At 32.6% G+C, this 24,547-nt stretch overlaps 3 protein-coding genes across 3 annotated transcripts; 2 read left to right on the top strand and 1 right to left on the bottom strand.

The window, feature by feature from the left end:
* The first annotated feature begins 3,956 nt into the window (after positions 1–3,956).
* LOC137825605 (transmembrane protein, putative (DUF1191)) lies at positions 3,957–6,528 on the top strand. The gene is made up of 2 exons (XM_068631315.2): positions 3,957–4,702; positions 4,817–6,528. Exon 2 carries the CDS (start codon positions 5,279–5,281, stop codon positions 6,257–6,259), a length of 981 nt encoding a protein of 326 aa, XP_068487416.1. The 5' UTR covers positions 3,957–4,702; positions 4,817–5,278; the 3' UTR covers positions 6,260–6,528.
* Positions 6,529–9,832: 3,304 nt separating this feature from the next.
* On the bottom strand, positions 9,833–11,888 carry LOC137824302 (NADH dehydrogenase ubiquinone 1 alpha subcomplex subunit). Its single transcript, XM_068629876.2, has 3 exons — positions 11,689–11,888; positions 11,513–11,603; positions 9,833–10,031 (listed from the first exon to the last, which is right to left on the bottom strand). Exons 1-2 carry the CDS (start codon positions 11,794–11,796, stop codon positions 11,517–11,519), a joined length of 195 nt encoding a protein of 64 aa, XP_068485977.1. The 5' UTR covers positions 11,797–11,888; the 3' UTR covers positions 9,833–10,031; positions 11,513–11,516.
* A 5,358-nt stretch (positions 11,889–17,246) lies between these two features.
* On the top strand, positions 17,247–24,440 carry LOC137824303 (KH domain-containing protein At2g38610). Its single transcript, XM_068629877.2, has 7 exons — positions 17,247–17,933; positions 18,111–18,199; positions 19,095–19,246; positions 21,838–21,954; positions 22,088–22,204; positions 22,338–22,481; positions 23,661–24,440. Exons 1-7 carry the CDS (start codon positions 17,854–17,856, stop codon positions 23,805–23,807), a joined length of 846 nt encoding a protein of 281 aa, XP_068485978.2. The 5' UTR covers positions 17,247–17,853; the 3' UTR covers positions 23,808–24,440.
* The last annotated feature ends 107 nt before the right edge of the window (positions 24,441–24,547 follow it).

Genomic DNA, 24,547 nt, shown 5'->3' on the forward strand with positions numbered 1-24,547 from the left:
TCCTTCAACTCCTCATCTTAGTCACTTAAAAAAAAATTATCAAGTTACAATTAATTTTAGATATCAACTTACTATTAAACTAAATATTTTAGAAACTAAAAGAATTATTAGTATGCAAAATAATTTATATTATTAATAAAATTTTATAAGGTGTTATTTAATAAATTTATTGTAGTATTATCATTTGTTATAGTTGTCTTTGAAACAAATTCTGGATCAATTGTTCATCTTTTTTTTTTTTTTTCATTTCATCCTTCTAACCTCCTAAAATGTTTATCAATCTATTTCATTAATACTTGTTACCACAAATTTTTGCAAATTCTTTTACCATCAGGAACAATATTGATAAAATTTTCTGGTAAGTAAAATTCTCCAACCATATTTAAAGTTTAGAATCATGCAATATGAAGAGGCTATCTAACTTACAACCCTCATCTTCAGTTCTTTAATAATACCTCTTTAAACAACATAATTTTCTTTACCCCTAACTCCATATAAATTTAGGCTAATTTATTTTGGTTTACATTTAATAAATAAGTACCAAACTAATATTTTATTAAGAGAAACATTTTTTTTCCTTGCCCGTATATTAGCCCTGTGTGGCCAATGGATTAGTAGTGCAACCCAATCCTAAAGGATAAAATGGTTTTAAAATTGCAAATCTTAAAAAATAAAATATAAAATTGTCTAACATAATACTTAGTAAAAAATATTAAAAAAAAGTATGCATAGATTAATGAAATAATAAAAAGAAAAAAGAAAAAAATGTCTACATTACTCAAGCTTCAAATAAAACATAAAAAAATTGTAAATATTCAAATACCTAGAAAGAAATACATGTATAATAAACACCAAATATTAGTTATTCAAAGAGAAGTTACATAGGCACAATGCATTTAATTTTTTTTTATAAACTTTTATTCCATATTGATTTAAAATTTATTATTAAAATAATACTACAATCTTACTTATAATATATTAAAAATATATATAATATAAAAAAATAGTTACTATTTGTTTACCATTACACATTTATAAGTAATATAAAAAAACAATTTAGTTAATCTATAAAAACAATAAAAATTTCTTCACTTTTTTCATATATTTTTTAATATAATTTTACTCTTATTCTCGTAATATTTTGGTAATTATTTTTTTTATGGAAACTGATATATCAACTGTTATTTTATTTTTTATAACTTTTTTTAATAAAAAGCTTTTATATTAGGCATTACTATGCTACTTGACATCTTAGTTAGGATGACACATCAAGTAACAACAATTATTTGTCATCACATGAAGAAAAAAAATATTATTAAAAAAAAAATAAAAAAATACAAAAATATGGGGGACTAGACTAAAACTCATATGTTAACAAAAACGATACATAGGTAAACTATACTTATTAATAAAGAATTCTAAGAACAAACTAGATGGAAACCTATTATACCAATGAAAGGATTCTCTATGAATAAATCTTAAATTAGCCAACTTATTAGCACACACATTCCCTTCACGAAAAATATGAGTAACCCTAAACCTGATTTTTCCACAGTAATTAAGACAAGTATTCCATCGATTACGAAGCATCCAAGGAATATTTGTCCTAGCAGTAAACGCAACACAAACCAAGACAGAGTCACATTCTAGCCAGACATTAGTAAGACCCAACTTTTGAGCTTCCTCCAAAGCATATATAACTCCATAAAATTCAGCAACCAAAGCAGTATGAACGTCAAGAAATGTAAAGAAAGCTCTAATAAACTCTCCCATACTCCCACAGAAAATACTTCCACAAGCGTCAAGACCTGGATAACCCCTAGCAGCCCCATTAGTGTTAATTTTAACCCAACGTGGTGAAGGAAACTCTCATCTAACAGGAAGAGGACGTAAAACTTTACCAGTATGAGTGTTAATATAAAAAAACTTGAGCACATTGAAATCGAACATATCATTCTTCATTAAAGTTTTAGACGAATTACCCACTAGACAAGTTAAATCTTCAATAACCAAAATATCCCTAGAAACTTAAATCTTATCCTAAAAACAAACATAATTCCTTATACGTCATATCATCCAAATAGAAAAAGTTATTTTCACAACAAAGAAACTTTTTATCAACTATTTTTTATATGTAAAAAATTAAATACGTATAATCCATTACGTAATATAAAATAAAAATAATATAATCACCTTCTTTAAGAAATATTTTATTATAAAAAATCATTAAAAATTATCTTTCTGAAGCATACATGATTAAGCGCAATTGAAGTCGTTGAGCTCGGAAGACGAGCTATCATTACCCCACGAATCCATCTGTTCAACGCCCCAAATCTGCAATTAATTAAGTGCAAATTATTAATTAAATACATCTAATTAACTTTATTTTTCTCACATCACATGCTTCAACATTCTTTTATTATCTAAGCATATTGGTTGGATCCATTTAATTCATGTTTTAAACAGATCAAATGAATTCAGTTTTAAAAAAAAATACTTGAATAAATAGATTGATCCATGAATTTAAATAGTAATTCTAAAATATTAAAATATCTATCAATTTAAAATAAACTTACTTATATATTTTTCATTTGTTAATATAAATTTATTAACCTAAAATCTACCAAATAAAAATATAACAAATTAAATGAAATTATTTTTGTTAATTGGTTATGCAACACCTCGTTAAAATTATCTATATACCTACATTAAAACGCTTTGGTATTCATGTATATATAAAGTTTAGTACTTCTAAATTTACACAATCTAATGTTTCAAAAAGAAGGATAATAACATCTACATGTATAAAATCACATGGCAAAAACCATATAGATATATGTCCAAAATTACATAAAAATAATTTCATAAACCATTAGAGGAGGTAGAAAAAAATATGAGAAAAAAAAAGAAAAAATAGACCTTATAATCCTTATCTCACAACTTTATTTTAATGATTTGACAAAAATTTTCAGCATGTTAGAAACGGTCTATTACAAAAATTTCGCGTTAAAGATCTTAGAGACTAAAATATTTTTTAGGAATTAAATTTTTCAGTTCCAAAGTTAGTATTTACATCAAAAGAAATATAAGTTGATATTTTGCAGGATACGGGAGTCAGCGATACACGTCTAAACAAATTTTAAATGGAACAATGTCTAAAACTCACACTAGACGATAGATAGTTATTAAAGGATCAAGTCAAAAACTAACGAGTACCACTAATATTACAATCCCCATCTCACAACATACTTTTTAATTTTATTTATTTAAACGTTGAAGTTTGAATTGTATGAGCCGCGGCGAATTAAACCTGCAAAAGTCAGCACATTTAATGGATGAAACCTAGAAATTAATTATAATTATGGTAATTTTAAAAATAGAATTCAGTGATGTCCATAAAAGCACTCATCAACATCCCCCACCATTAATCTTTGGACAAGAAAAAAAATGTTTTGAAAGATAATACAAAATTGCTTATATTTTTAGTTGAGTCTGATTTTGACATTGGCATGTCCTTATTTTTTGAGAAGTGGTCATACACTGCAAAAGGATTTGATTTCAATTCATCAAAAGTTTGAAAAAAAAACATTTAATGCTTAGAAAAATTCAGTGCCCTAAAAATTGGAATAAAATTTGTGAGAAAAGCCAAGACGACAACCATGGCTCATATTAAAATTTGGAGGTACTTGGAAGTGTGCTTAGGAGAAATTAGCATATAGTAGGGTCATTGCCATCAAAGGGTTCAATCTCAAAGAACATAACTAATCATGTTTAGCCTTTTGAGTATCTCTTCTATCATATTTTTATTTTAGGTTTTCCCTTTTTTTATCACTCCTTGGGTTGATATCTCATATTATGTCAAATTTCCTCATAATACAAGCATTATCATGTGAAGATTTAGGTTCAATTGTTGATGAAGTTATGAGAAATTTGAGTGTATGATAAAATGATTGAGCAAAGAAATGAAGTTGTTAGATATATTTTAGTAATTCCCATATGAAGGATAAGGAAGTGAGGCAGAAAAATGATTTATATATGAATAGGAGCACTTTCATTCTGTTTCCCATTTCACTTTCTTGCTCTTTTTCTCACACTCACAGCACATTGCCTTTCTGTCTTTTGTTATCATTATTGTTTTTATTTTGCTGCTTGCTTTTGTGGTGAGTCCCAGTGTAGGAGTGTGGTGTGCATCCAGAACTGGAAACTCTTCTCTCTCTCTCTCTCTCTCTCTCTCTCTCCATCTATCTCTCTCACTCACAACTCAAAAAGTCACAAGCAACAGTTGGCACTTCCACACCAACACAACCTATCCTTCTCTTCCTGCCATAACTCATTTGCTGCTACACAACCAGAAGGAGGAGGAGACATTCACTCAACAAATCATACATCAACAAAAGAAAGGCAAAGAAATGAGTTTGTCCAGCATTGGCATCCACTACTATCAATCACTGACTAGGACTTCACTTCCTATGTCTCTTTTATCAATCAGTGTTCTCTAGATTTACCTAATGGGGGCTGCCACTCTCATAACCAAGCCACAACCAAGGATCATTTTCTTGAAGATTATTGTTGTTGGCATCCTCTACAAGCTTAACTCCTTGGTTGCCTCAAGTTTGGAGCTGCTTTGAAGTGCATGGTGTTTGTGTTTTTCAGTTCCAAGTTCTAAAGGGAAACACTTTATTATTATGTATTTTTTATTCAGGTAATACTCTTGTTGGCCTTGCCTTTGCTGAGTAACAGCTGCAAAATCCAAAGGGGTCCTGGATCTTGCTTCTTGGAATTTCTGTTTGATGAACAGCATTGATTTCTGTTTCAGGTTTTATTGCTCTCCTAATAATTCTCCTTAAAGTTTACCCAATTATTACCTTAACTGCTACAGTTCATGTAAGATTTGGTGGAGTTGGGAGAGGGAGAGGGAGAGAGAGGGGAATGAAATGGTTGGAATCAGGAGAAGATTGCCAAGAATTGAGTGAATCTCTGTCTCTTCGGCTTTGCCTTTTGCAAGGATTCTTGAGAGAAAAGAGTTTCATTGTAACGGCTGAAACGTTCAAAGCTGCTTTCATACTTCTGCCCCCCAGGAGAATATTTTTCTTTATTTCTTTATTACAGCATAACGTGCCTACAAGTTCCCATCTTTATAGACCCCTTTGAAGACATTTCTTGCTTATTGATCAATATCAACTACTCGTTTGTGATCTTGCATAATTGTATCCGTGAGTCCAAGGTGAATACCAAACACAGAAACCACATTGAGCCGAATTTCCTAAATTAAGCATCGATGGAGCTTCTTACAAGTCTAGTAATCATGCTTGTTCTTGTTCCGTGTTTTGAATCACTTCCTGGTGTCAGGGCTCAGTCTACTGCTACTTCTCCTGGGTCTTCTTCAACAAGGGAAGAAGCAAAGGCTCTTGATGCACTTCTGCAACAATATGCTTATAGGGCTTTGGTGAATCCAAAAACAGGTACCATTTACAATGCAACTCATCTTCCTTCCAATTTGTCTGGGATTGAGGTTGCAGCATTGAGATTAAGGAGTGGAAGTTTAAGGAGAAAAGGGTTCCACCCATACAATGAGTTTGAAATTCCCAAGGGACTCATTGGGAGGCAATATGTGGAAAGGCTTGTTTTGGTGTACCAAAATCTGGGTAATAGATCCTCCAGGTACTACCCTTTGACTAATTATACCCATTTGGCTCCAGTGTTGGGACTACTGGCTTATGATGGTTCTAATTTGTCAGCTTCAAATTTATCAGAACTAGACATAGATGCGTCAGATGGCCCTATATTGGTCAAGTTCAGGGCTGTTAAATTAGTCCCTCATGGTGCTGTTGCAAAATGTGTTTGGTTTGATTTGCAGGGTTCTTCCAATTTCAGTGATGTAACAGGAGGCAACACTTGTTCATCTTTCCAACCAGGCCATTTCTCTATAGTTGTTAAATCCACTGCTCCTCCAGCTCCAACGCCTGCAAGTCCTCCAAAAAGGGGGCCATCACCAAGTGCTCAAGGAAAAGGTGAGAAGGAGAATAAAAAAGTGTGGATCATTGTAGGGTCTGTTGTGGGGGGACTAGTATTGCTTGTGTTGTTGTCACTTCTTGTTTTGTGGATGAGAAAGTACAAACAGAAGAAGAAAATGCAGCAGATGGAAAGGGCGGCAGAGTTGGGAGAACCTCTTCAAATGGCTTCAATTGGGGATACAAAAGCCCCTGCTGCAACAGTAACAAGAACACAACCAACCCTTGAACATGAATATGCACCATGACACAATATTTTTGCACAATCTTCAGTTGCTCTTCCACTCATTCAAGTTAATTTACTGTATTCAGAAATTCTTCTAATCACACGTTTTTTTTTTTTGCCTGCTCCCCGTTTGTTTCCTCAACATAGGATTTTTGTGTAAATCTGTTATCTCTTTGTGATTCATTGTGGTGTGAATTAGTAGTAGTAGCCAAAAAGTGATGATTATGTGATGAATTCAGTTGTTCCATTGACAAAGAATAAAATTCTAAGACCTAGATGTTGGGTTATTTATCTTGCTTTTTCTATCCTTTTGACGGGGTTGAAACTTGATAACATGGTATAAATGTTGTGGGCACACACTGATTGTTTGCTCAGCCACTAGTTCCCATCATTCCTGTTCATTCATTTAAGTGAGGAAGAGACCCCTTGGCCTCGATGCCCTCACCTTTGGTTCTGAGAAGCACATTTGGAAATTCAATGTCTACCCTTTTTTTTTGCTTATCATCTCTTGTTACTGCTTTTGTTAATAATGGTCTTGCCAACAGATGGATTTAGGTAGGATGCAGTTTATAATGTTAATTATAATTCTGTTCCAATAAATTTTTCCATAAATGTTCAAAGGAGAAAAAACAAAGATAAAAAAGTAAGTTTCTGACAGAAATTGAAATCAATTTTAGCCTGTTTGGAAAAAAATTAGATGAGAAAGCTTTTGTGAAAGTTGATGCTCTTGAAATGCTTTAAACTTGAAAAGCTTAATTTTTTTTCTCCTTTAGGTGTTTGTTAGGAAATTTATCCATCAATGACAAATACAATACATATGGGAAAACTCAGAAACTGACTATGAAGAAGCTAAATGGCCTAGAATAGTTAGAGTAGAAAATACAGTGCAGTATTTAAGTAGTATCTGTTGATGTTGCATTAAAGATTTGGTGTCATGATTTTGTTACCAAACAGATGAGTGGGTGAAGGAAAGTCACTAAAGAGATGAAATAAATAAATGCCAAGACCTGCTTCTGAGTGCTGGCATTTCACTGGTCATCTTCATCAGAAAAGGACAAGGTAATGCAAGCAACCAAGTCAGGACAAGAAGTAAATCTGTATATCTAGTTTTGACAGCAATGACTTCTCCCTCTTCCACTATTCAAACTTTTCAGCTTGACATTTTATTGTCCAGACACCAAAGACTGAGGACAGCACATGCCAAGGAAAACAATTCTTGTGCCATAACTTTCAGCTCTTAACATGGTTGAATTCCTGTTGTGATGGCTTGAACAAAACACTTGTATTTTATAGTTTTTACTCAAACCACTGTTTTTCTTAATGGGAATCTAAACACAATAGAAGCAGCCTAAAAAAAGTGAGTCACATTTAAATAGTAGTTTTTCATTCTCTCTTTATTAGTTGAAGTGCCACAATCTATATCTCTTCCTTGCCACTTGAACAACCTGAGAAATATATTATGCAGCAATAACTTGATTTGTTTCTATAAATACCCTGAAGTGACCTTCTGGTGTTTACACTTTGAAAGATATGTATGAGTTGGCCACTCTTTTATTACAAGTCAACTACTGAATCTCTATATAATAAAAAACTAAACCAAACAAAGAAGAGAAATGCTTGTAGCTGCACGGATGAAATAAAATGACTTATGAAGGAAGGTATCACATTCACAGCTAAGCACCACCAGCACCTAACCCAGTTTGAGTCATTGAAAAATCAGAAAGTTCTGTCTTCTCGTAGGAATGTGCATAATTTTTTATTCTAAACTTATTATTTAACTCCATTCCTTCGTGCTTGGATTTCGAGGCCCCAACTTCACAAGGAGGGCACATAATGGAACAGCACATGAGACCAATATGAATCAAAACACTTGAAAATAATATTCTAACTTTTATTAACCGAGGCTTGCACAATTTTTAAGTTTATTGCAATTTTGTTATCAGTTTCAATCCTTTAAAAATAGGACATTTTGTTTTTTGTTCCGTCCTTGTGTTTTTATATATAAAAAAATTATATGCTCCTTTTAAGGATTTAAATCGATATAGTCAACATTTTATGAGACTGACAGTGTGTTTGGATATTAATTGTCACACATTCCGATGACTCCAAATACACTATACTTAACATGGTCGAAATATTATAGAGGTTGAACTCAAACTTTTCATGAATGAAAATCGTTACATTTTTTTACAAGGACTGAAAAAAAAAACCCGAATGTTAAATTGTCGGAAGAACTAAAATGATATTTAATTTAAATCTTAAGAAATACATTTTGAGATTCATGTTATATATGTGTTTGTTATTGTGTGATCTCCTTCTCCTTCTCAGATATTGTATTTTTAATTAATTAATTTTAAAAAATTGACATAAAAACCTTGATTCCAACATATGAGCAAAAGAGTAAAATAAAAACTATTTGAGGTACCCTTTGTTTTGCAAAGCAGTACTAGGAGCCACTCGCAAGGAAACAGAGGAAAGACAGAAAGAAAAATGAGTGTAGTACGAATGTTCGTAAGTTTCTGAAGAAAAATGTGGCTTGAAATGATACGAGATCTCCTTACTTTTTTCCAAACCCCAACATCCGTCACATTCAGGGGATGTTAATGTTATTGCACGGCAATTTGTTGGTCCTGTTATTTTAGCTTGTTATAATGGAGGAAGTTTGAATAGGTAAAATGTCGCTAGCAACATTACATTCCGAACAAGCATTTATGTATTTTCAGTTCATCAAGATACCTGCTTTTATTTTCATAGTTCCATCTGTTAATCTTTAAGAAATAATTGTCCAATTCATTGACAATTTGCACTGTTTTAAGCAACTATTATTGATTGGGGCATCATTTCAGTTTTTGGTACTCTTGGTTGAAAAACGGATAGACCATTCATCATAGTAAATTAAGGTCTTGGAACCCCTTCTGGACAACAAAAATGGTCAAGGATTCCATGTAAATTAACATTTGAATCCTGACATACCTTTTTCTATGCAGCAAACGACTTTCTAAGGGAACTTGTTTACTAGAGATGTCTTTACTTTCTCTATCACTACTTCTCTACAAGAAATATAGAAAACCGTTTTGATAAGTTTATGTTTGAACCAACACTCACTGGACTTTTTCTTAATTAATTTCACTGTTCAAAAGAGTCGTGTTTGATCTTCGGGGATCTCTACTTGATCAAACTGTAACTGTGTTGATTCCCATAAAGAAAGCTAGCTCAGTGAGCCTTAAAAATATTTAATTCCTGTGGATAAAAAATATCTAAAGAGCAGACAGCTGATTTTTAATAAGAGGAACAGTGAGCATATTATGTCTGAGAACAAATACATATTTTTTAATCAGTTTCTGTTAAAATACAACTACGTTGTCCACCTCCAATCACAGCGTTGCATATTCATAAAATGTTGGCTTTCATTTTGAATGAAATATCAAAAACTAATTGCATTGATAGAGTTTTCCGTTTTCAATCCAAATTTTATGGTGGTGTATGCATTGGGACGCTGCATTACATAATAATTCACCAGCAATTGACGCCGACTAGCAAGATTTGTAGTCACGTCAAGCAGAAAATGGTCAGATTATAGAAGGCAACAGCTATATATCAGAACAAATTAGTTTTCACCAAGCTTAGAGAAAGCAATCGTGATTGGCGCATAGGTATATTTATAAATCTTATGCTGAATTGCATACAGGAAAACAAACGGAATTTCATTGTAGTGATTCACCCTGCTTCCAAGAACAGAGCCTCAAATCCAGGTGAGCAGTTTATTTTCTTCACAATGACATTGGTAAAACAACCTGCATGTTCCAGAGCAAATATTATGCTTTCTATTCTGTACACACCAAAACATCAAGAACAGAAAATTCAATCTCCAGATCAAAGTGTTGTTAGAGCACTTCAAATCAAAAATCTACAAGACTATAAACACTAATGAAGAACGACTTAGTGGGGAAGAGAACAGAAGAAAGGATATGAAAACTCATATTATGTTCTCCTGCTGAGGATGGAAGACAGTTCCATGTAAAATTTGATGTTCATTCCAAAATGATGTTTGTTTCCGTTAACGCGAACATTATACCAAAACCGTACTTTTAATCATCAAACTTGTCATTCTTTACTTTTTTTCTTTACAGCAAGATATTTCAGGTAAGAAAAAATGAAATCTGAGGACAGAGGGCGGGCTGTTGGACAAAAAACTATATAAGACAAAGAAATACAGGAATGGCTCAAATCTCTCAGAAAATAAATTGGATAATGAAACATAGCATCGAACTAAAAAGTATAAAGGAGCTAAAAAAACACCAAGGAAGATACAAATTTTTTTTTTTCATTTAAGATTTTCATCTTCATGTTCATTTCATGTTTTACTATGGCCTACGTTACATCATATAATTTTAAAAAAGAAATTGAGTTCTCTTTAAGCTGCATTTGGATTGAAGGAAAGAACGAAGTGGAACACAATGGAAGAAAATCTTCATTCCATTGTTTGGATATGTTATGATGCAGTGAAATAAAATTATCATTCCTCAAAGATTGAGAAGAAAGAAAAATTGAGTAAATAAAAGACATTTGTCCTGTTTGGATTGGATAAACCATTTCATGTACAAGAAAGTAAAATAAGAAAAAAAAATGAAATAAAGAGAAAATTATTTCATCTAACTTCTACAAAAGCTAACTAATGATAAGCTAATTTTAGTTAACTGGGGAAACTTATTTCACTTTATCTTCTCATTTTTCCTCAACAAGTGATTATAAAGAAATTTATCCGAACATGACTTGGAAAGGAATAAGTTCCACTACTTTCCATTATATTCCATCCTCATTCTTTTACTAATCCAAACAATGAACATAGTAGTATTATATTTCATTCCCCTCCATTCCATCCTCTTCCACCAATCCAAACATAATCTAAAGTAAGAAATAAACAGCAAAGTTATACCATTGCTTGAAAAATCAACACACAAAACCTTACTAGAAAACACACATATATTGAAAATTCTCAACACTCCCACACAGCGCGTATACACAGTACCTGTGCTTTCTAGAAGAAGACTCCACTTCCCCCTATAGGCTAAAAAACGACAACGAAATCGTTTGCATTACAAAAGCTGCAAAGCAACATCGCAAAACCTCAAACTGAACAAAATTTCGCCCGATCTAATCACGCTACCCTATACTTTAATTAGATTTTCCTGAAGAAAATTCAAATTCAAAATAAACAGCATTCGAAGAAACCCTAGGGCACTGGGAGAGAGAAAAAGAGGAGCGAAAAGCTTACAATGTTAATTGGAGGAAGAGGCTTGTTCGTGAAGCTTCTTGTCCCTTCGCTCCATCGCCACGTCCCACAGATCGTTCCCAATGTGCTTAGGCTGAATGAATTCGACATCACTGAGAAAGATCCAATCCAAAAATTGATCGATAAAAAAAATAATGAAAAGAAAAAAGAGAAATTACTCTGCCATGCGCTGCTCTGTGAATGTAATATTGAGCGTTTCCCATAACACACAGCATTCCCGCTATGATTCCCAGCGGCAACACCGCTTCTACCCATCGGAAGTTCATCTTCTTCTTTCTTCTTCCTTCTCTTTTTCCAACTCTCTCTTTCTTCACACTTCGCCTCTTTCTTATTTTTTTTTTACTTATTGGGCCTCGTTCTTCACAAAAGCCCAGTGTTTCTTTTTCGATCTTTAATGGGCCTGCTCCATCCATTTGTTTGTTATTTGACCTATTATTGTAGTCAATGGTCTAATTTTATTAATTTCTTTTTAATTTTTATTATTTATAAATATTTTTTTGATATTATATATAAATATTATACTCTGTTTTAAATTTATTTTTTTAAATATTTTATGTTTATTTAAAAATGTATTGTTTTTACTTTATTTTAAAATTGAATAAAAATATTGAGTATATGTAATATAAAATTGATAATAAATGCATGATATAAAAATATATAATAATTGAAACTAAATTAAATATAATTAAAAAAATTTATATGTAAAAAAATGATAAGAGATCAAAATTAATTAATAATTAAATTTAGTAAAATAATTTCAACAATAAAAATATCGTGTAAACATACTTAATTTTGTTATTTATATTTATAATTAATTTAATTAATATTTTAATCAAATACGTGTACTTTAGTAATCTATCTTCAGAAATTTCAACTAGTAGTTTCTAACTTCTAATTATCAACTAGTTTTTCAATTTTCGTTAATATCAACTTTCAATTAACTTTTAAAAGTTATACTTCTCGTGTGATTAAAATAATAATGTGAAATTAGTTTAAGTTCAATAATATTTTTACTAGTTTTTAGATTTACTTTTTTTTTATAGAACCATAGATTTTCTTAAAAAAGTTTTGAGGGAAACTATGATTCAATAATGGTGAAATTTCTTCTTTTTCTGTTTTAGATTTTCTTAGTGATCACAAACCTGTCACATTTGTGCCATTTTTCTTTTTCTTATTTTCTTTGGTTTTGTTATCGAAATATTCAAATACTATTTTTTTATCAAAATCATTTTACTTTTAAAATGTTGAAAATTAATAATAAAATAAAAAGCAAAGTAACATTTTGTTGTATTGCAAATTTATGCCGGATAAAATTTTGAAATAGTAACAAACGCAGTCTTGTGTTTTATCATTTTCTTATTTAACAATACAAATAAAATTAATATACAACCATAATTTGTGTAAAAATTAAAAAACTTAAAATAAAGTAAGTTATGAAGATTTAAACATATATATTTTATTTCTTTTATAAATTTCTTGGCCTATACAGTATTTAAAACAATCGCACTGGTTTATATTGATAATGTAAAAGTTTGGTATATTATTAGGGTAAATTTGTTAACTTATAAATCATGCTTGATGTTAACACTAAAATTAATAGGACCAGTTTTGGCCAAATCACTAAAATTGACCTAAAATTGATTAGGTTTAGAACATTCTAGAATTGGGTTTGAGTTTGTTAAGAGGAAGAGAATTGAACAAAAACTCAAAGACAGATCATGGAGAGTTGGCTAAGAGTAATTTTCAGGCTAATTGTTCATACCATGGTATGCACCTACAATTATCAAGACAAAAAAAATGAGAAATATGGTAGTTGTTTTATATTAAAGAAAAGGATAATGCTTGGGCTTTGTAGATGAATTCAAATGTAAATTATATCAAATCAATACAAATTATTTTAATACAAAGAAATTATTCTGATCCACATTAATTTCTTTTTAATAAAAATATATATAAATAAAAAAATTAAAATTCAAAATGTCTTAATTAAAATTTGTTATAAAAAACAAGTTAGTAAAATGTCATGTTTAAATTGATATTTTTTTTATTTTATTTTAGGGTGTTGTTTATTTTATAATTACATTTTTAGTCCTTATATTTGGAGTCAATATTTAATTTATTACCATAGTTTTTTAAAAAAATCAACCTGGTCCTAAGATTTTTTAAAAAGTATGTAATTTGGTCTATTAACTGCTTATGATGTGGCAAGTGTGAGTGACCCTGTTATGCACACATATCTCCACGTCAAAGCCTTCTCGACACCCTCAATCCTAAACCCTTTTTTCTCTCCTCTCTTTTAACCCTAACCATCTTTCTCCAGCAACCATTCTCACAACGATGACTTCTTTGTCATCACTTATCATATCATGCATCACAGTCAAAAACAATTATGATCCTCGTTTTTTAACCCTCAAATTCACCCTTTCATTTCCCTTTTTTATTGTTTTTGGTCGCAATAAGAATTCGTAATCTCCGCATAGAGGGTATTGTAAACGTTTTTGGGAACATTGAGGGTATTGCAAAACATTATGAATTTGATTTTTGAACTATTGTATAACATTTAATAAAAGAAGAGATTGAAAAGGATAGATAACAGTCAAGTTGTGAGTGACCAAAGACTCAACGACGCATGTCACAACAAGGATGGACAAAGGATATGCATGCAATGGAGGCAACGAAGCTTGAGGTCGACAATGAGGGCTGCATTGACGTTGTGAAGACGAGAACTGAGTCGACGACATGGAGGCATAAGGTTGTTACAATGAGAGTGACAAGAGGGGGAGAGACTTAGGATTCTTACGTGGATAACGTGTGGACTCCACCTATGCAATACTATTTCACATTGTGTACCACATCATTAGACGTTAACATCGTTGAAAATTTAATAAAAGAAACCAAATTGTATATTTTGTAAAAACTTCAAGACCAAATTGATTTTTTAAAAAAACAATGTAGTAAATTGAATATTAGCCTAAATGTAGGGACCAAAAAAGGTAATTATACATTTATTTTAAATACTAAAAAAAAGATAAATAAGAGTATTAAGTTATTTGAGCTAATTTATCTTCTTAGGTACATAGAATACAATAATACAATGATGTCAACTCTCTCACATACACTCAAATGCTATTTAAAATATTGCGGCTGAAGAAGAATGAAAGTGTTAGAAGTACGAGATGTGGTGGCTAGGTTATTTAAAAAATGTGAGATCATATTTATTTAGATTTATTTAAAATTTTAAAAAAATGTTAAAATCAACTTTTTACCATTAATAGGGAGATATAGGAGAAATATATGGAGATGGAGGAAATTTTTTCCATCTTCTAGACTTTATTTTTTATTTTATTTTTAATGACACTAACAAAGAATTCCATTAAAAAGTCAAAAGATGAAGAGTTGTTTTTTTCTCGTTTTTGTTTACGAAAATCATTGAATTAGTTATTTCTCATTCAGGTTTCTTATTTAATTGTATTGACTAACATGATTTTTGTAGGCTGTAAATCTACATTAATCAGTAACGTGATTAAACTAAAATATGCTAGCCAAAATAATCTCAGCAAGTTCTAATCCTTAAAGCAACATGGCTTCTGAGAACTAATTGTGGTTATCAGAAACAATTTTTTATTAATTGAAGAAAAATCATTTTTAAATTATTAATAAACACAAAAACAACCAAGAATGAAAAACGAGGAGCAAACCAAAGAACACATGAAGTAAATTTTTTTTTTTACTTAGTAGTGATGCTACTTCTGACCACAACCTATTTCAATTGGCAAGACATGACATGTCCGAATCTTGTCAGAATATTCTGAAGCCAAACTTTGTGTTAGACACTTTTTCTTCACTCATCCTATTAATTCTTCAAACAAAAGTGTATTGTTAGTTGGGATCACTCTCTTCTATTATGTTCTATCTTTTTAATCAAACCCCAACCCATCTTTCTCATTCACTTGAAAAACATGTAAACTATAGTACTTTTCACTTGACCAAGTTCATGTTCAATTTGTCAAACAAACAAGTTAATAAAAAAATAGCATGAAATGCATAGAAAGAAAAAGGAACATTTATTTGTGTAATATATGTGTGACAATTTGCCTGGTGAGATTGGGACCAATGGACCATCCCCTCCCTACTATTTTTTATTACCAAAAATAACAAAGAAATATTCTTTTCCCCTTAAACTAAAAAGTCCATGAATTTTTTCCCTCCATTTTGCCACCCTTATAAAGAAAATACAATATTGTGAATTATTATTATTTTGCTTTGGTTTGAGAAAGACTGAAACACACACATGCCCTGTGGGAGAAAGGAATCAAAGGGGCAAAAGAAAATGGTGTATTTTTCTATTTTATTGCATAAAACATCTTAGGATTCTTCTCCTACGGCCAATTGAGTCAGAGGCAGTGAAGCATTCAGTTAAAACAATGGCCCACCTTGTATTGTCTTGTTGTGGTTGTGGACACTTCTATCGTTTACAACACCAACCTCTTTTCCCTACTCTGCCCCTACCATCTTTTGTTTTCATCTTTAATATTCAAATCTCAATACTTTCTTCAGACACCCATCTTAACTACGTAATTAGTATTTCTACGGATTCATTTCTCAGAAAAAGGAAAACCAGTAAATGCCCTGCTAGATATCTCAATCTCTGAGATTTGATCTCTTGATATGATAATTACCCACATGAAAACATTAATCACTGGGAATATTGAAAAAAGAATTTGAAGGATTAGGTACATTGATAACTTTGGAAGTTTTATTTATGCAGATAGATTTATTTATCCTTATCATATACGACATCTAGAAAAATAAATGCAAAGTTACGAAAAGAAGGAAAAAAGGTAGGTAAATAGTATATACTCGAGCAAAAGTAATAGGGAGCATTTATTGTGAATTATTACATGAAACTCGTCGTAGAAGGGAGTCAAAGTTTTGTTGACACCTTTCATAGACCTTGAAAAAACTGTAATGAAAAAGGGTAAAAAGAGAAATTTAGTTTGGAGTGTTACAGAAAATGGAAAATGGTTTATGGTGAATAGAGGAGACAGTGTGTTCCACACCATCTTCATTTTTAAATAAATAGTATGGATCAGAGCAACAAAAATGGCTAGTTAACAACAGCAGATACAACAGCAGATAGGGTTATTTATTTTAGGTAGGTGGAAATGCATATGATACTGTAAATGCAAAGTCAACTTTAATGAAAGAATTGGTATGTTATGAGGATTTGAGAAACAAAAATTGGAACTGTGATGAGAAAATGAGAAGGGTGTGGAATGAAAATAGAAGGACAATTCAATGATGACATTATTTAACTGAAGAACAAGAATTTGGTAACATTATTCAAGTGGGACTATTATAATGTGGAAAGAAAAACAAGGATTGAAGTTGGAGGTTCAAAACGACGTAGTTGAGTGTGTATGGTGAGGTAGATTTGTGAGAGAGTGTACAGTGTTACGGTCCAGCTAAGACCGCGTTGGCAAACATCATTATCGTGGCCATTGATTCATTCACATTTTGCGTTCTCTCTTCTCCCAAAACACTGTTAGGCCTAAAGTTTCTTTGTAGTATTTGCATACACAACACATTAGATTGATTAGATTACACTATGATTCTCTGCATGCCTAACACGCGTCTACATTTGTTGTTTTCTTCTACCTTATATGCCCTTTACCTTTTGCCAGTCCTGTTAAACCTACGTTACCTTAACCACTTCACTTTCATACCATGAAAACTGATCCACTTTAACCAGCTATACAAAGTTCAAGCCTTTTGTATGTATAGTTGTATTGTGTTTTGTAATTTAGTGATCTTACATGTGAAAACAATACACTTTTTTCCTTCCTTGGTCACAGTGAAAGTTTTTTACTGCCACAGACAAAATCTAGTAACCTTTTACTGCCTAGACTTTAGCTGCTTACTGTTGTTTCCTTATAAAGATCCCTTCCAATTCAGGACACTGTCTTCGACTTTTTTGTTTTTGTATTTGTTTTTTACGAGGCAGCCTGTGGACAAGGAAAATATATTAGTTTAGAAAAAAAGGGAGAAAAAGAGAAATATTAAGACTAAGACAGAGAGAGAATAGAAAGAAAAAGGAAATAAATAAATAATTATTTGTTGCTTCCTTTTGTGTAAAATTCAGAGAGAATTGTCCACCCTTTTTCGTTTTTCTCCTTATTACAGACCCCCCTTAATTGATGGTGCTCTGTATCCCCTTTTTCTTCTGCTAGAACTACACCAACTAAACCTTCTTTTTCAACTTTTTTTTGGAGGCTGGTGGTTTTTTCTTCCAATCCTTCAGGAAAACTAAGAAAAGGTGAGCCATGTCAGGCTTGTACAATCCCAACTTCTCTCCTGCTAGAGCTGCTTCTCCTCAGATTAGGAGCAATTCAGACGTCGACAGGTGGGTTGGTTTAGTTTTTCTTGTGATGTTTTTGAGATCAAAACTGAAAAAAAAAAGACACAATCTTGGATTCTTGGTGGAACACCCTTTGGATTTGGCCTTGTCTGTGTGATTTGTCTTGGACGAATTTGTGTGTTCTTGATTCAGAAAGGTAAAGGGTGGTTGTTGTTTTTGCAGTCAGTACCTATCAGAGTTGCTGGCAGAACATCAGAAGCTTGGACCCTTCATGCAAGCGCTTCCCATATGCAGCCGCCTCCTAAATCAAGGTCTTTTCTTGTTTGTGGATCTATCCCTTATTGTTTTTGCACTCTTGTTGTTTATGGAAGCATGCTTGATGTGTGTGTGTGTCAGATCGTGTCACAAACCTTTTATCTGTGTCAATAGTCTTGGACAATGGACACCAACGATAGAGTTGATCGTGCATTGATTCCTCTTCCTGTCATCTGTCGTCATTGTGGTTGCACCATCCCTTTGCACTTCACTTGATGCTGATTTTTTTCATCAAAGAAGACATTCAAATTGAATTAAAATTTGTTTATATGTATCCCTATTGGATGGTGTCTGAATGTTGGATGAAATGTACCTTCAGAGTGTTAAGCTTATGGAACCGGGGATTAATTTGATTGCAGAGATATGATATTTCTGTGATTTTCATAGTCCTGAATATCTATTCGTGGGATTAGTTTGAATTTGAACAGATTATGCATTCTTTTAACTTGAGGACTTCAAGGAAAATCTCATATTTGCAAAGCATGTACTCTCTAGAAGGTGTTCTCAATGTAAAAAGAACTGAAAATGTCTGATTTGAAGTGTTTGGCATGGCTTTTCACGCTTGGAGAAGAGGTTGGTTTGTAAATAACGTGTAGAAGGCTGGTGCCATTAACATTGGGACTGTTGACTTCGGTAGACTTCCTTATAAATATTTAAGGCTTGTCGATTTGCTTCCTTCAGTCATTGATCGAGTAGACAGTTTCATTTAAGATTGCAGAAAAGCCAGACCTATTGGACTGTCAGATAATACAAGTCTTTCTGTGATATAGTTTATTGCAAACGATGTCCACATTTGAATGAAATATTTTCTGAGATAATTCATCACTCAATATGTCTTGATCTTTTACATTATTCCTTGGTTTCTCATTTCAATATTTTTTTTATGTGCAGAAATATTAAGAGTCTCTGGAATGTTATCCAACCAAGGTTTTGGTGACTTCGATAGACTGCGGCACAGAAGCCCTAGTCCCATGGCTTCTTCAAACCTTATGTCCAATGTCAGTGGAACAGGGTTGGGTGGATGGAATAGCCTTCAGCAGGAGGTAACTGCCTTTAAATTATCAGTTGTTGCATCTGAACTTTATATCCTCATTTTTTTCCTTAGATTATTTGAGTATATCATACATATATGTGTCCATGAGCATTTGGATACTATGTAGTAACTAGCTGTTATAAATGCCTACAATGTTTGTCTAGTCTAATTCCTAACATTAGATATTTTATAAAATATTCATCATTTATTCCTTGAATTCAGCATCAACAACTATCAAGCATTATTCTTGCTGCAAAGTGAGCTTGACTACATGGATTATATAATGCTGTTCTCATTATTTTGGATCATCTATTCATGATGCCTCATGTACACTAAATCCATGTATTCTCTTTTTAATGATAACAGTAATAGTAACAAACTAATATTACAATACCATAAGGTCAGGTTTTAAGGCCACAACAAGTACAATACCTTCTCTTTTGTTCTTCAAAGCAGTTTCTTGAAAACAGGTGTGACATGAAATGAGGTGCTTGACTACATACTCTGAATTACTGGAAAATATTGAAAACCAGGATTACTAAATGAGATGAGTGGGCACTACAGAAGTTTAAGCCCCATACATTTGTTAGAGATTTAAAATATCACAATAAAACCAAACATTTGCATGAAAAAGTGTGTTTACGTGTGGGAATAGATATAGTTTGTTAGAGAAGAGTACAGGAGTGGATGTTGCTTTATCTTCCTAAAAGAGACCCAAAAAGGCTAAGATAAGGAATCATTTCATTTAAGCTCTACCTTGGAATATCCACCAAAGGTGCACTCCTTGAAGTTATCCATCAGCTAATTTTTTTTAGAAAACCTATTTATCCCATAAAATATGACAATGCAAGTAACTACGGGTGAAAGTTTTGACATTCCTTTCTTTCCATAGGCACCAAATAGCAGTAAACATTGCATGTTGCGAAAGACCCTTGCCCTCCTTAAATCTCTCAAGGCTCTGAAGTGAAAAAATAAAGAACGTTCCAGACTTGTGTACAAACCCAAATTCACTAAAAATACCAAAAAGCCTCTACTACTAATATTCTTCAGTTGACCCCACAGAAATAAAAGTCTGTTTTTCTCATAGCCAGAGTATATATAATTCATATTAATCCTATCCTATTATGTATCACAATCAAAATAAATGATTCACCTTAAAAAATGCCATAGATTGTGATTTCCAGAAAAAAGCTTTTTGTTAAGAGATTGGTCAAGGAATTGGGAGTAAGATTAACAAGTACAGACTCCAGAGGGTGCTAGGGAATCCTGCTATCTCTATCAAAGAAGATAGACAAATAGACCAAACAAACCAGTTAGGCCAATATTGCATAAATTTCTTGATAAATATTTATAAGTTAAATGAAAGAGCTTCTACAAAAGTTATATGCATAAATTGACTCTAGCTTACGGGAAAAACTGAATTCATTTTACCTCCTCCATTTTGTTCTCCAATAACTGATTTTGGAGAATTTTACCCATATAGGACTTAAGGGCTTCATACTCCACATCTAGGATGGATTTAGGTAAACAATTCAAGTAATCACTTAGATATAACTTATTGTTTTATTTGAAGAGGAAATAGGCTTAAAAAAATTTCATTGAAATTGTAAGTCATTTCTACAAGCTATCCTGAAGAGCATATTGAGATAATCTTACGGACGTATAAACTATTTTATAGATTCTCCTAAAGTCTTACCCAAGCGCTTATGTCATATGATACCCCAATTCTAAGTGCACCCTTACTCTATGATTGAGATCCTGAATAAAAAGAGGGAATTCCCACCCATATAAAAACTAAGGCATTCAATTGGTGGTGTGATCTAAGTCAAAGATCTGTCTTACATATTGGCATTAGCTTATTGTTCAATATTTCATGTGTCAATATTTGATGTCAGACACATAACTCACTGAGTCACATCAATGCCTGCTTTGTCCCATGATGATGGTGTTTTGTCATTTAATGATGATGATCTTCTGTCTTATGTGTTCGTACATGTCTATCTTACATATCAGCTGTTTTTATATGTTTTTATGTGTTTTAGAATTAGTTGTTCATGTTAACACTCTAGACAAGGCATAAACTTGCATAAAACAATGGGATACAAGTTTTTACATTATGTAAGATTGGCAGAAATATGTATATACTAGTGCATCGATGCTTGATACATAAGCTTAGACTCTGGTTGAATATGATTCAAGCAGACTAAGGGATTGAGTCTTCTCTTTCAACCAATAATTTTGTACTGCTAACAATTTGACGATGGTGTCTTCCTTGCATAATTAAGGTAGGCCATGATATCCAACATAAAGTCTGATTGATCCTGTATTTGTGTTATTCATGAATTGTAAAGTATTAGACCATCTGACTAGCAGAAAAGTTTGACAGTTGCCTCTTCCAGTGCCTTTTCTGGATATTCATCTGTTTGCTTCTCTCATTCATTCAAACTTGTAGAATTTCCTGATTTGTTGGTTCATGGGATTGAAAATGCTAGCTGCTTATTGATTTAAGTTTTTATAACTTAATTTATCTTTTGTTCTTGTTGTTTAACATGGTTATTTCTAACTTTTATATATAAACATTGCTTTCGCTGTAAAAAACAGAGGTTATGTGGACCCCCTGGAATGACAATGGATTGGCAAAGTGCACCTGCAAGTCCTAGTTCATTCACTGTTAAGAGGATATTGCGCTTGGAAATTCCAGTAGATACATATCCCAACGTAAGCTTTTATGCAAAGGCTAGTTATTCGAACTCGTTTGATAACTTAATCAGACAGCTGTTTTTATCTTTTCTGGAACTGAAGAATCTACCATCTTTAAGTAATAAAAGTATGTTTCTCATTATTGCATCAGTTTAATTTTGTTGGAAGGCTTCTGGGGCCTAGAGGAAATTCTTTGAAACGTGTAGAAGCTACTACTGGTTGTCGCGTGTACATTAGAGGAAAAGGATCAATAAAGGATCCAGACAAGGTAATGAAGATAAGCATAATTTTCTAGGTCTTATTTGCAAATTCTCTAAAAAGTATGGTGGTGCATTCATGACTGATCTATACACTCAATCGTACTTGTATCCACTGAGATTACTTTTATTTTTCAATCTAAGGAGGAGAAATTAAGAGGAAGACCAGGCTATGAGCATCTCAATGAACCACTACACATTTTGATTGAGGCTGACTTACCTGCCAATGTTGTTGAAATAAGGCTCAGGCAGGCTCAGGAAATTATTGAAGAACTGCTCAAGCCTGTGGTATGCTCATTCACCCTATATCTCTATCTATCTGTTATGCAGAGTGTACTAACTGCTGTTTAACTTCACTTTTCCGAACAGAGAACATAAAGAGGCCTCTTATCTCTATTGTTCTTAACTCCTAATTTGGATAGTTAATTTCTCTGCATATCCCACCATTTAATTGTTTGATGTGATGAAGAGCAGTATACATGCCAGATTTTAGTAAAGTAGGTGAGTTGATAACAATTGATTTCTGAAGCCAGCATATTTAATACATCACAGGTACCATACAATATGGGTACATGGATATGGGAAATCCATAAGAATTCATGATATAGCATGGCCTAGATACATTTACAAGAATTTATTTGAAAAGAAATATTTTATGCAGAGTATTGTATTTGTCATGACACGAGACATTGATCACTTCTCCTTCATGCGCATCCATATTAGTTGATTATCACAATTTGCCAAAAAAAAGGATTCTGTGTGATCTTACAAGAAAGTGTAGCTACCTCTTTGTACTGTTATGTCAAAATATATTTTTCCCTCATAAACAACAACTACAACAAAGCTTTATCCCTCTGGGTGAGATTGCATATGGATCACACATTCGACTCGTCAAAGTCTACGTGATCCTGTGTTATACTGCTGAGTTAGTTGCCAAATGGTTAACACAACCTTATCTGAGCTTGCAACAGGCTGAGACCATAGGTGGCCTTTCTTTACCTTACCCTTATAAACATGTTACAGAAAAAGGTTGTTCAAAGTAGTAGTAGCTTGTAAGATAGGAGAAAAGAAGCATTAGGGGATATTAAAACATAGTTGTTCTAATTTTAAAAAAATCTGGGTATTGTATGCTGGCATATTGGTATTGGTATTGGGTATACATAGGACATTTTCCACCTTCATTTATTTTCGCAAATATCTTGCACTTTGCAAGAGTCAAATCCATGTTGGTTGATTTGTTAGGATTCTATTGGAAATTTGATTATTTACACTTTTCTTTTCCTTGTTTCCTATCAATGATTCTGTCAAAATTACTCCTAACTGTAATGTAAGTGGCCTTAAACTCTCCACATGTGGAGAACATCTTAAAACACTGTAGATCTGTTTTATTCTTTTCTGCACACCCATTTTATTCATGGAAACAAAGAGCACAGAAATTTTGTGATGGATATGAATTTTGATATGCAGGAGGAGTCACAGGACTATATCAAGAGGCAGCAGTTGCGTGAACTAGCTATGCTGAATTCAAATTTCAGAGAAGAGAGTCCCGGGCCAAGTGGTAGTGTGTCCCCATTCAACTCTAGTGGAATGAAACGTGCAAAGACGGGTCGCTGAAAGTTGTCCTTGGTTGATGGCGTAGATGATGAGTATTGTGGTCCTCCAGCTATTGATTGCTGGGAATATCTTCCAGTACATGTCTCATTCAGTGCAAGCTATGAAAGAATATGCTAACAATTCTTGCTGGTTAGCACTCTGCTGGTTTTTCCTCCCCCTTTGTCCCTACCTTTTTCTTCCTGAACAGACAGGAGACAAAGCTGGAATGAGGAACTTTTAAAAGAGAAAAATTATATAGTTGGGGGTATTGAGAATAGGTTTGTTCAGACCAACCCTTTTTTTTTCCCTTGCAAACTTAATACATTCATTGAATTTATTCTTGCGTCAGTTACTTTTGAGAAGTGTGGAATATATACATGTCATGGTTGGTGGTGCTCAAGTTCTAGGTCCAAGACAAGTGTTTATTGGCATGTGACACTGTCAAAGTCTCATGGTATTTTAATATTTATCATAAGTTAGCATAGGGTGGATTCTTTTTAGTTGTTTGTCACAGGCATTTGTTTTCTCTTCGGAGGGCTATGCACTGTAGTTGGATGCATGTCAGATAAACTTCTTACCATGTACCATTAAAAGAACAAATGTGGTATTTGTTTATATAGAATGGTACATATAAATCTTCTGCAACGTTTTTCATTTTGGCATATACATTTCTCTTGCTCCTTTCTATTGCTGTCAAAATCAAAACCTTTTCACAATGAATTCTGCATTGGCCTATTAAGAAATGTGGCTTTGAGCTGAAC

Source organism: Phaseolus vulgaris, chromosome 8 (genome assembly GCF_051622355.1).
Source record: "Phaseolus vulgaris cultivar YP4 chromosome 8, ASM5162235v1, whole genome shotgun sequence".
Lineage (NCBI taxonomy): Eukaryota > Viridiplantae > Streptophyta > Magnoliopsida > Fabales > Fabaceae > Phaseolus > Phaseolus vulgaris.

What these genes read in the sequence shown, in the direction of transcription:
- LOC137825605 (XM_068631315.2), top strand. Translation starts at nt 5,279, where the DNA reads ATGGAGCTTCTTACAAGTCTAGTAATCATGCTTGTTCTTGTTCCGTGT.
- LOC137824302 (XM_068629876.2), bottom strand. Translation starts at nt 11,796, where the DNA reads ATGAACTTCCGATGGGTAGAAGCGGTGTTGCCGCTGGGAATCATAGCG. An exon ending in ACAGAGCAGCGCATGGCAGA is followed by an intron (nt 11,604 to 11,688) that starts GTAATTTCTCTT and finishes GAATTCATTCAG; the next exon opens with CCTAAGCACATTGGGAACGA.
- LOC137824303 (XM_068629877.2), top strand. Translation starts at nt 17,854, where the DNA reads ATGTCAGGCTTGTACAATCCCAACTTCTCTCCTGCTAGAGCTGCTTCT. An exon ending in CAGCCGCCTCCTAAATCAAG is followed by an intron (nt 18,200 to 19,094) that starts GTCTTTTCTTGT and finishes TTTTATGTGCAG; the next exon opens with AAATATTAAGAGTCTCTGGA. An exon ending in AAGAACTGCTCAAGCCTGTG is followed by an intron (nt 22,482 to 23,660) that starts GTATGCTCATTC and finishes TTTGATATGCAG; the next exon opens with GAGGAGTCACAGGACTATAT.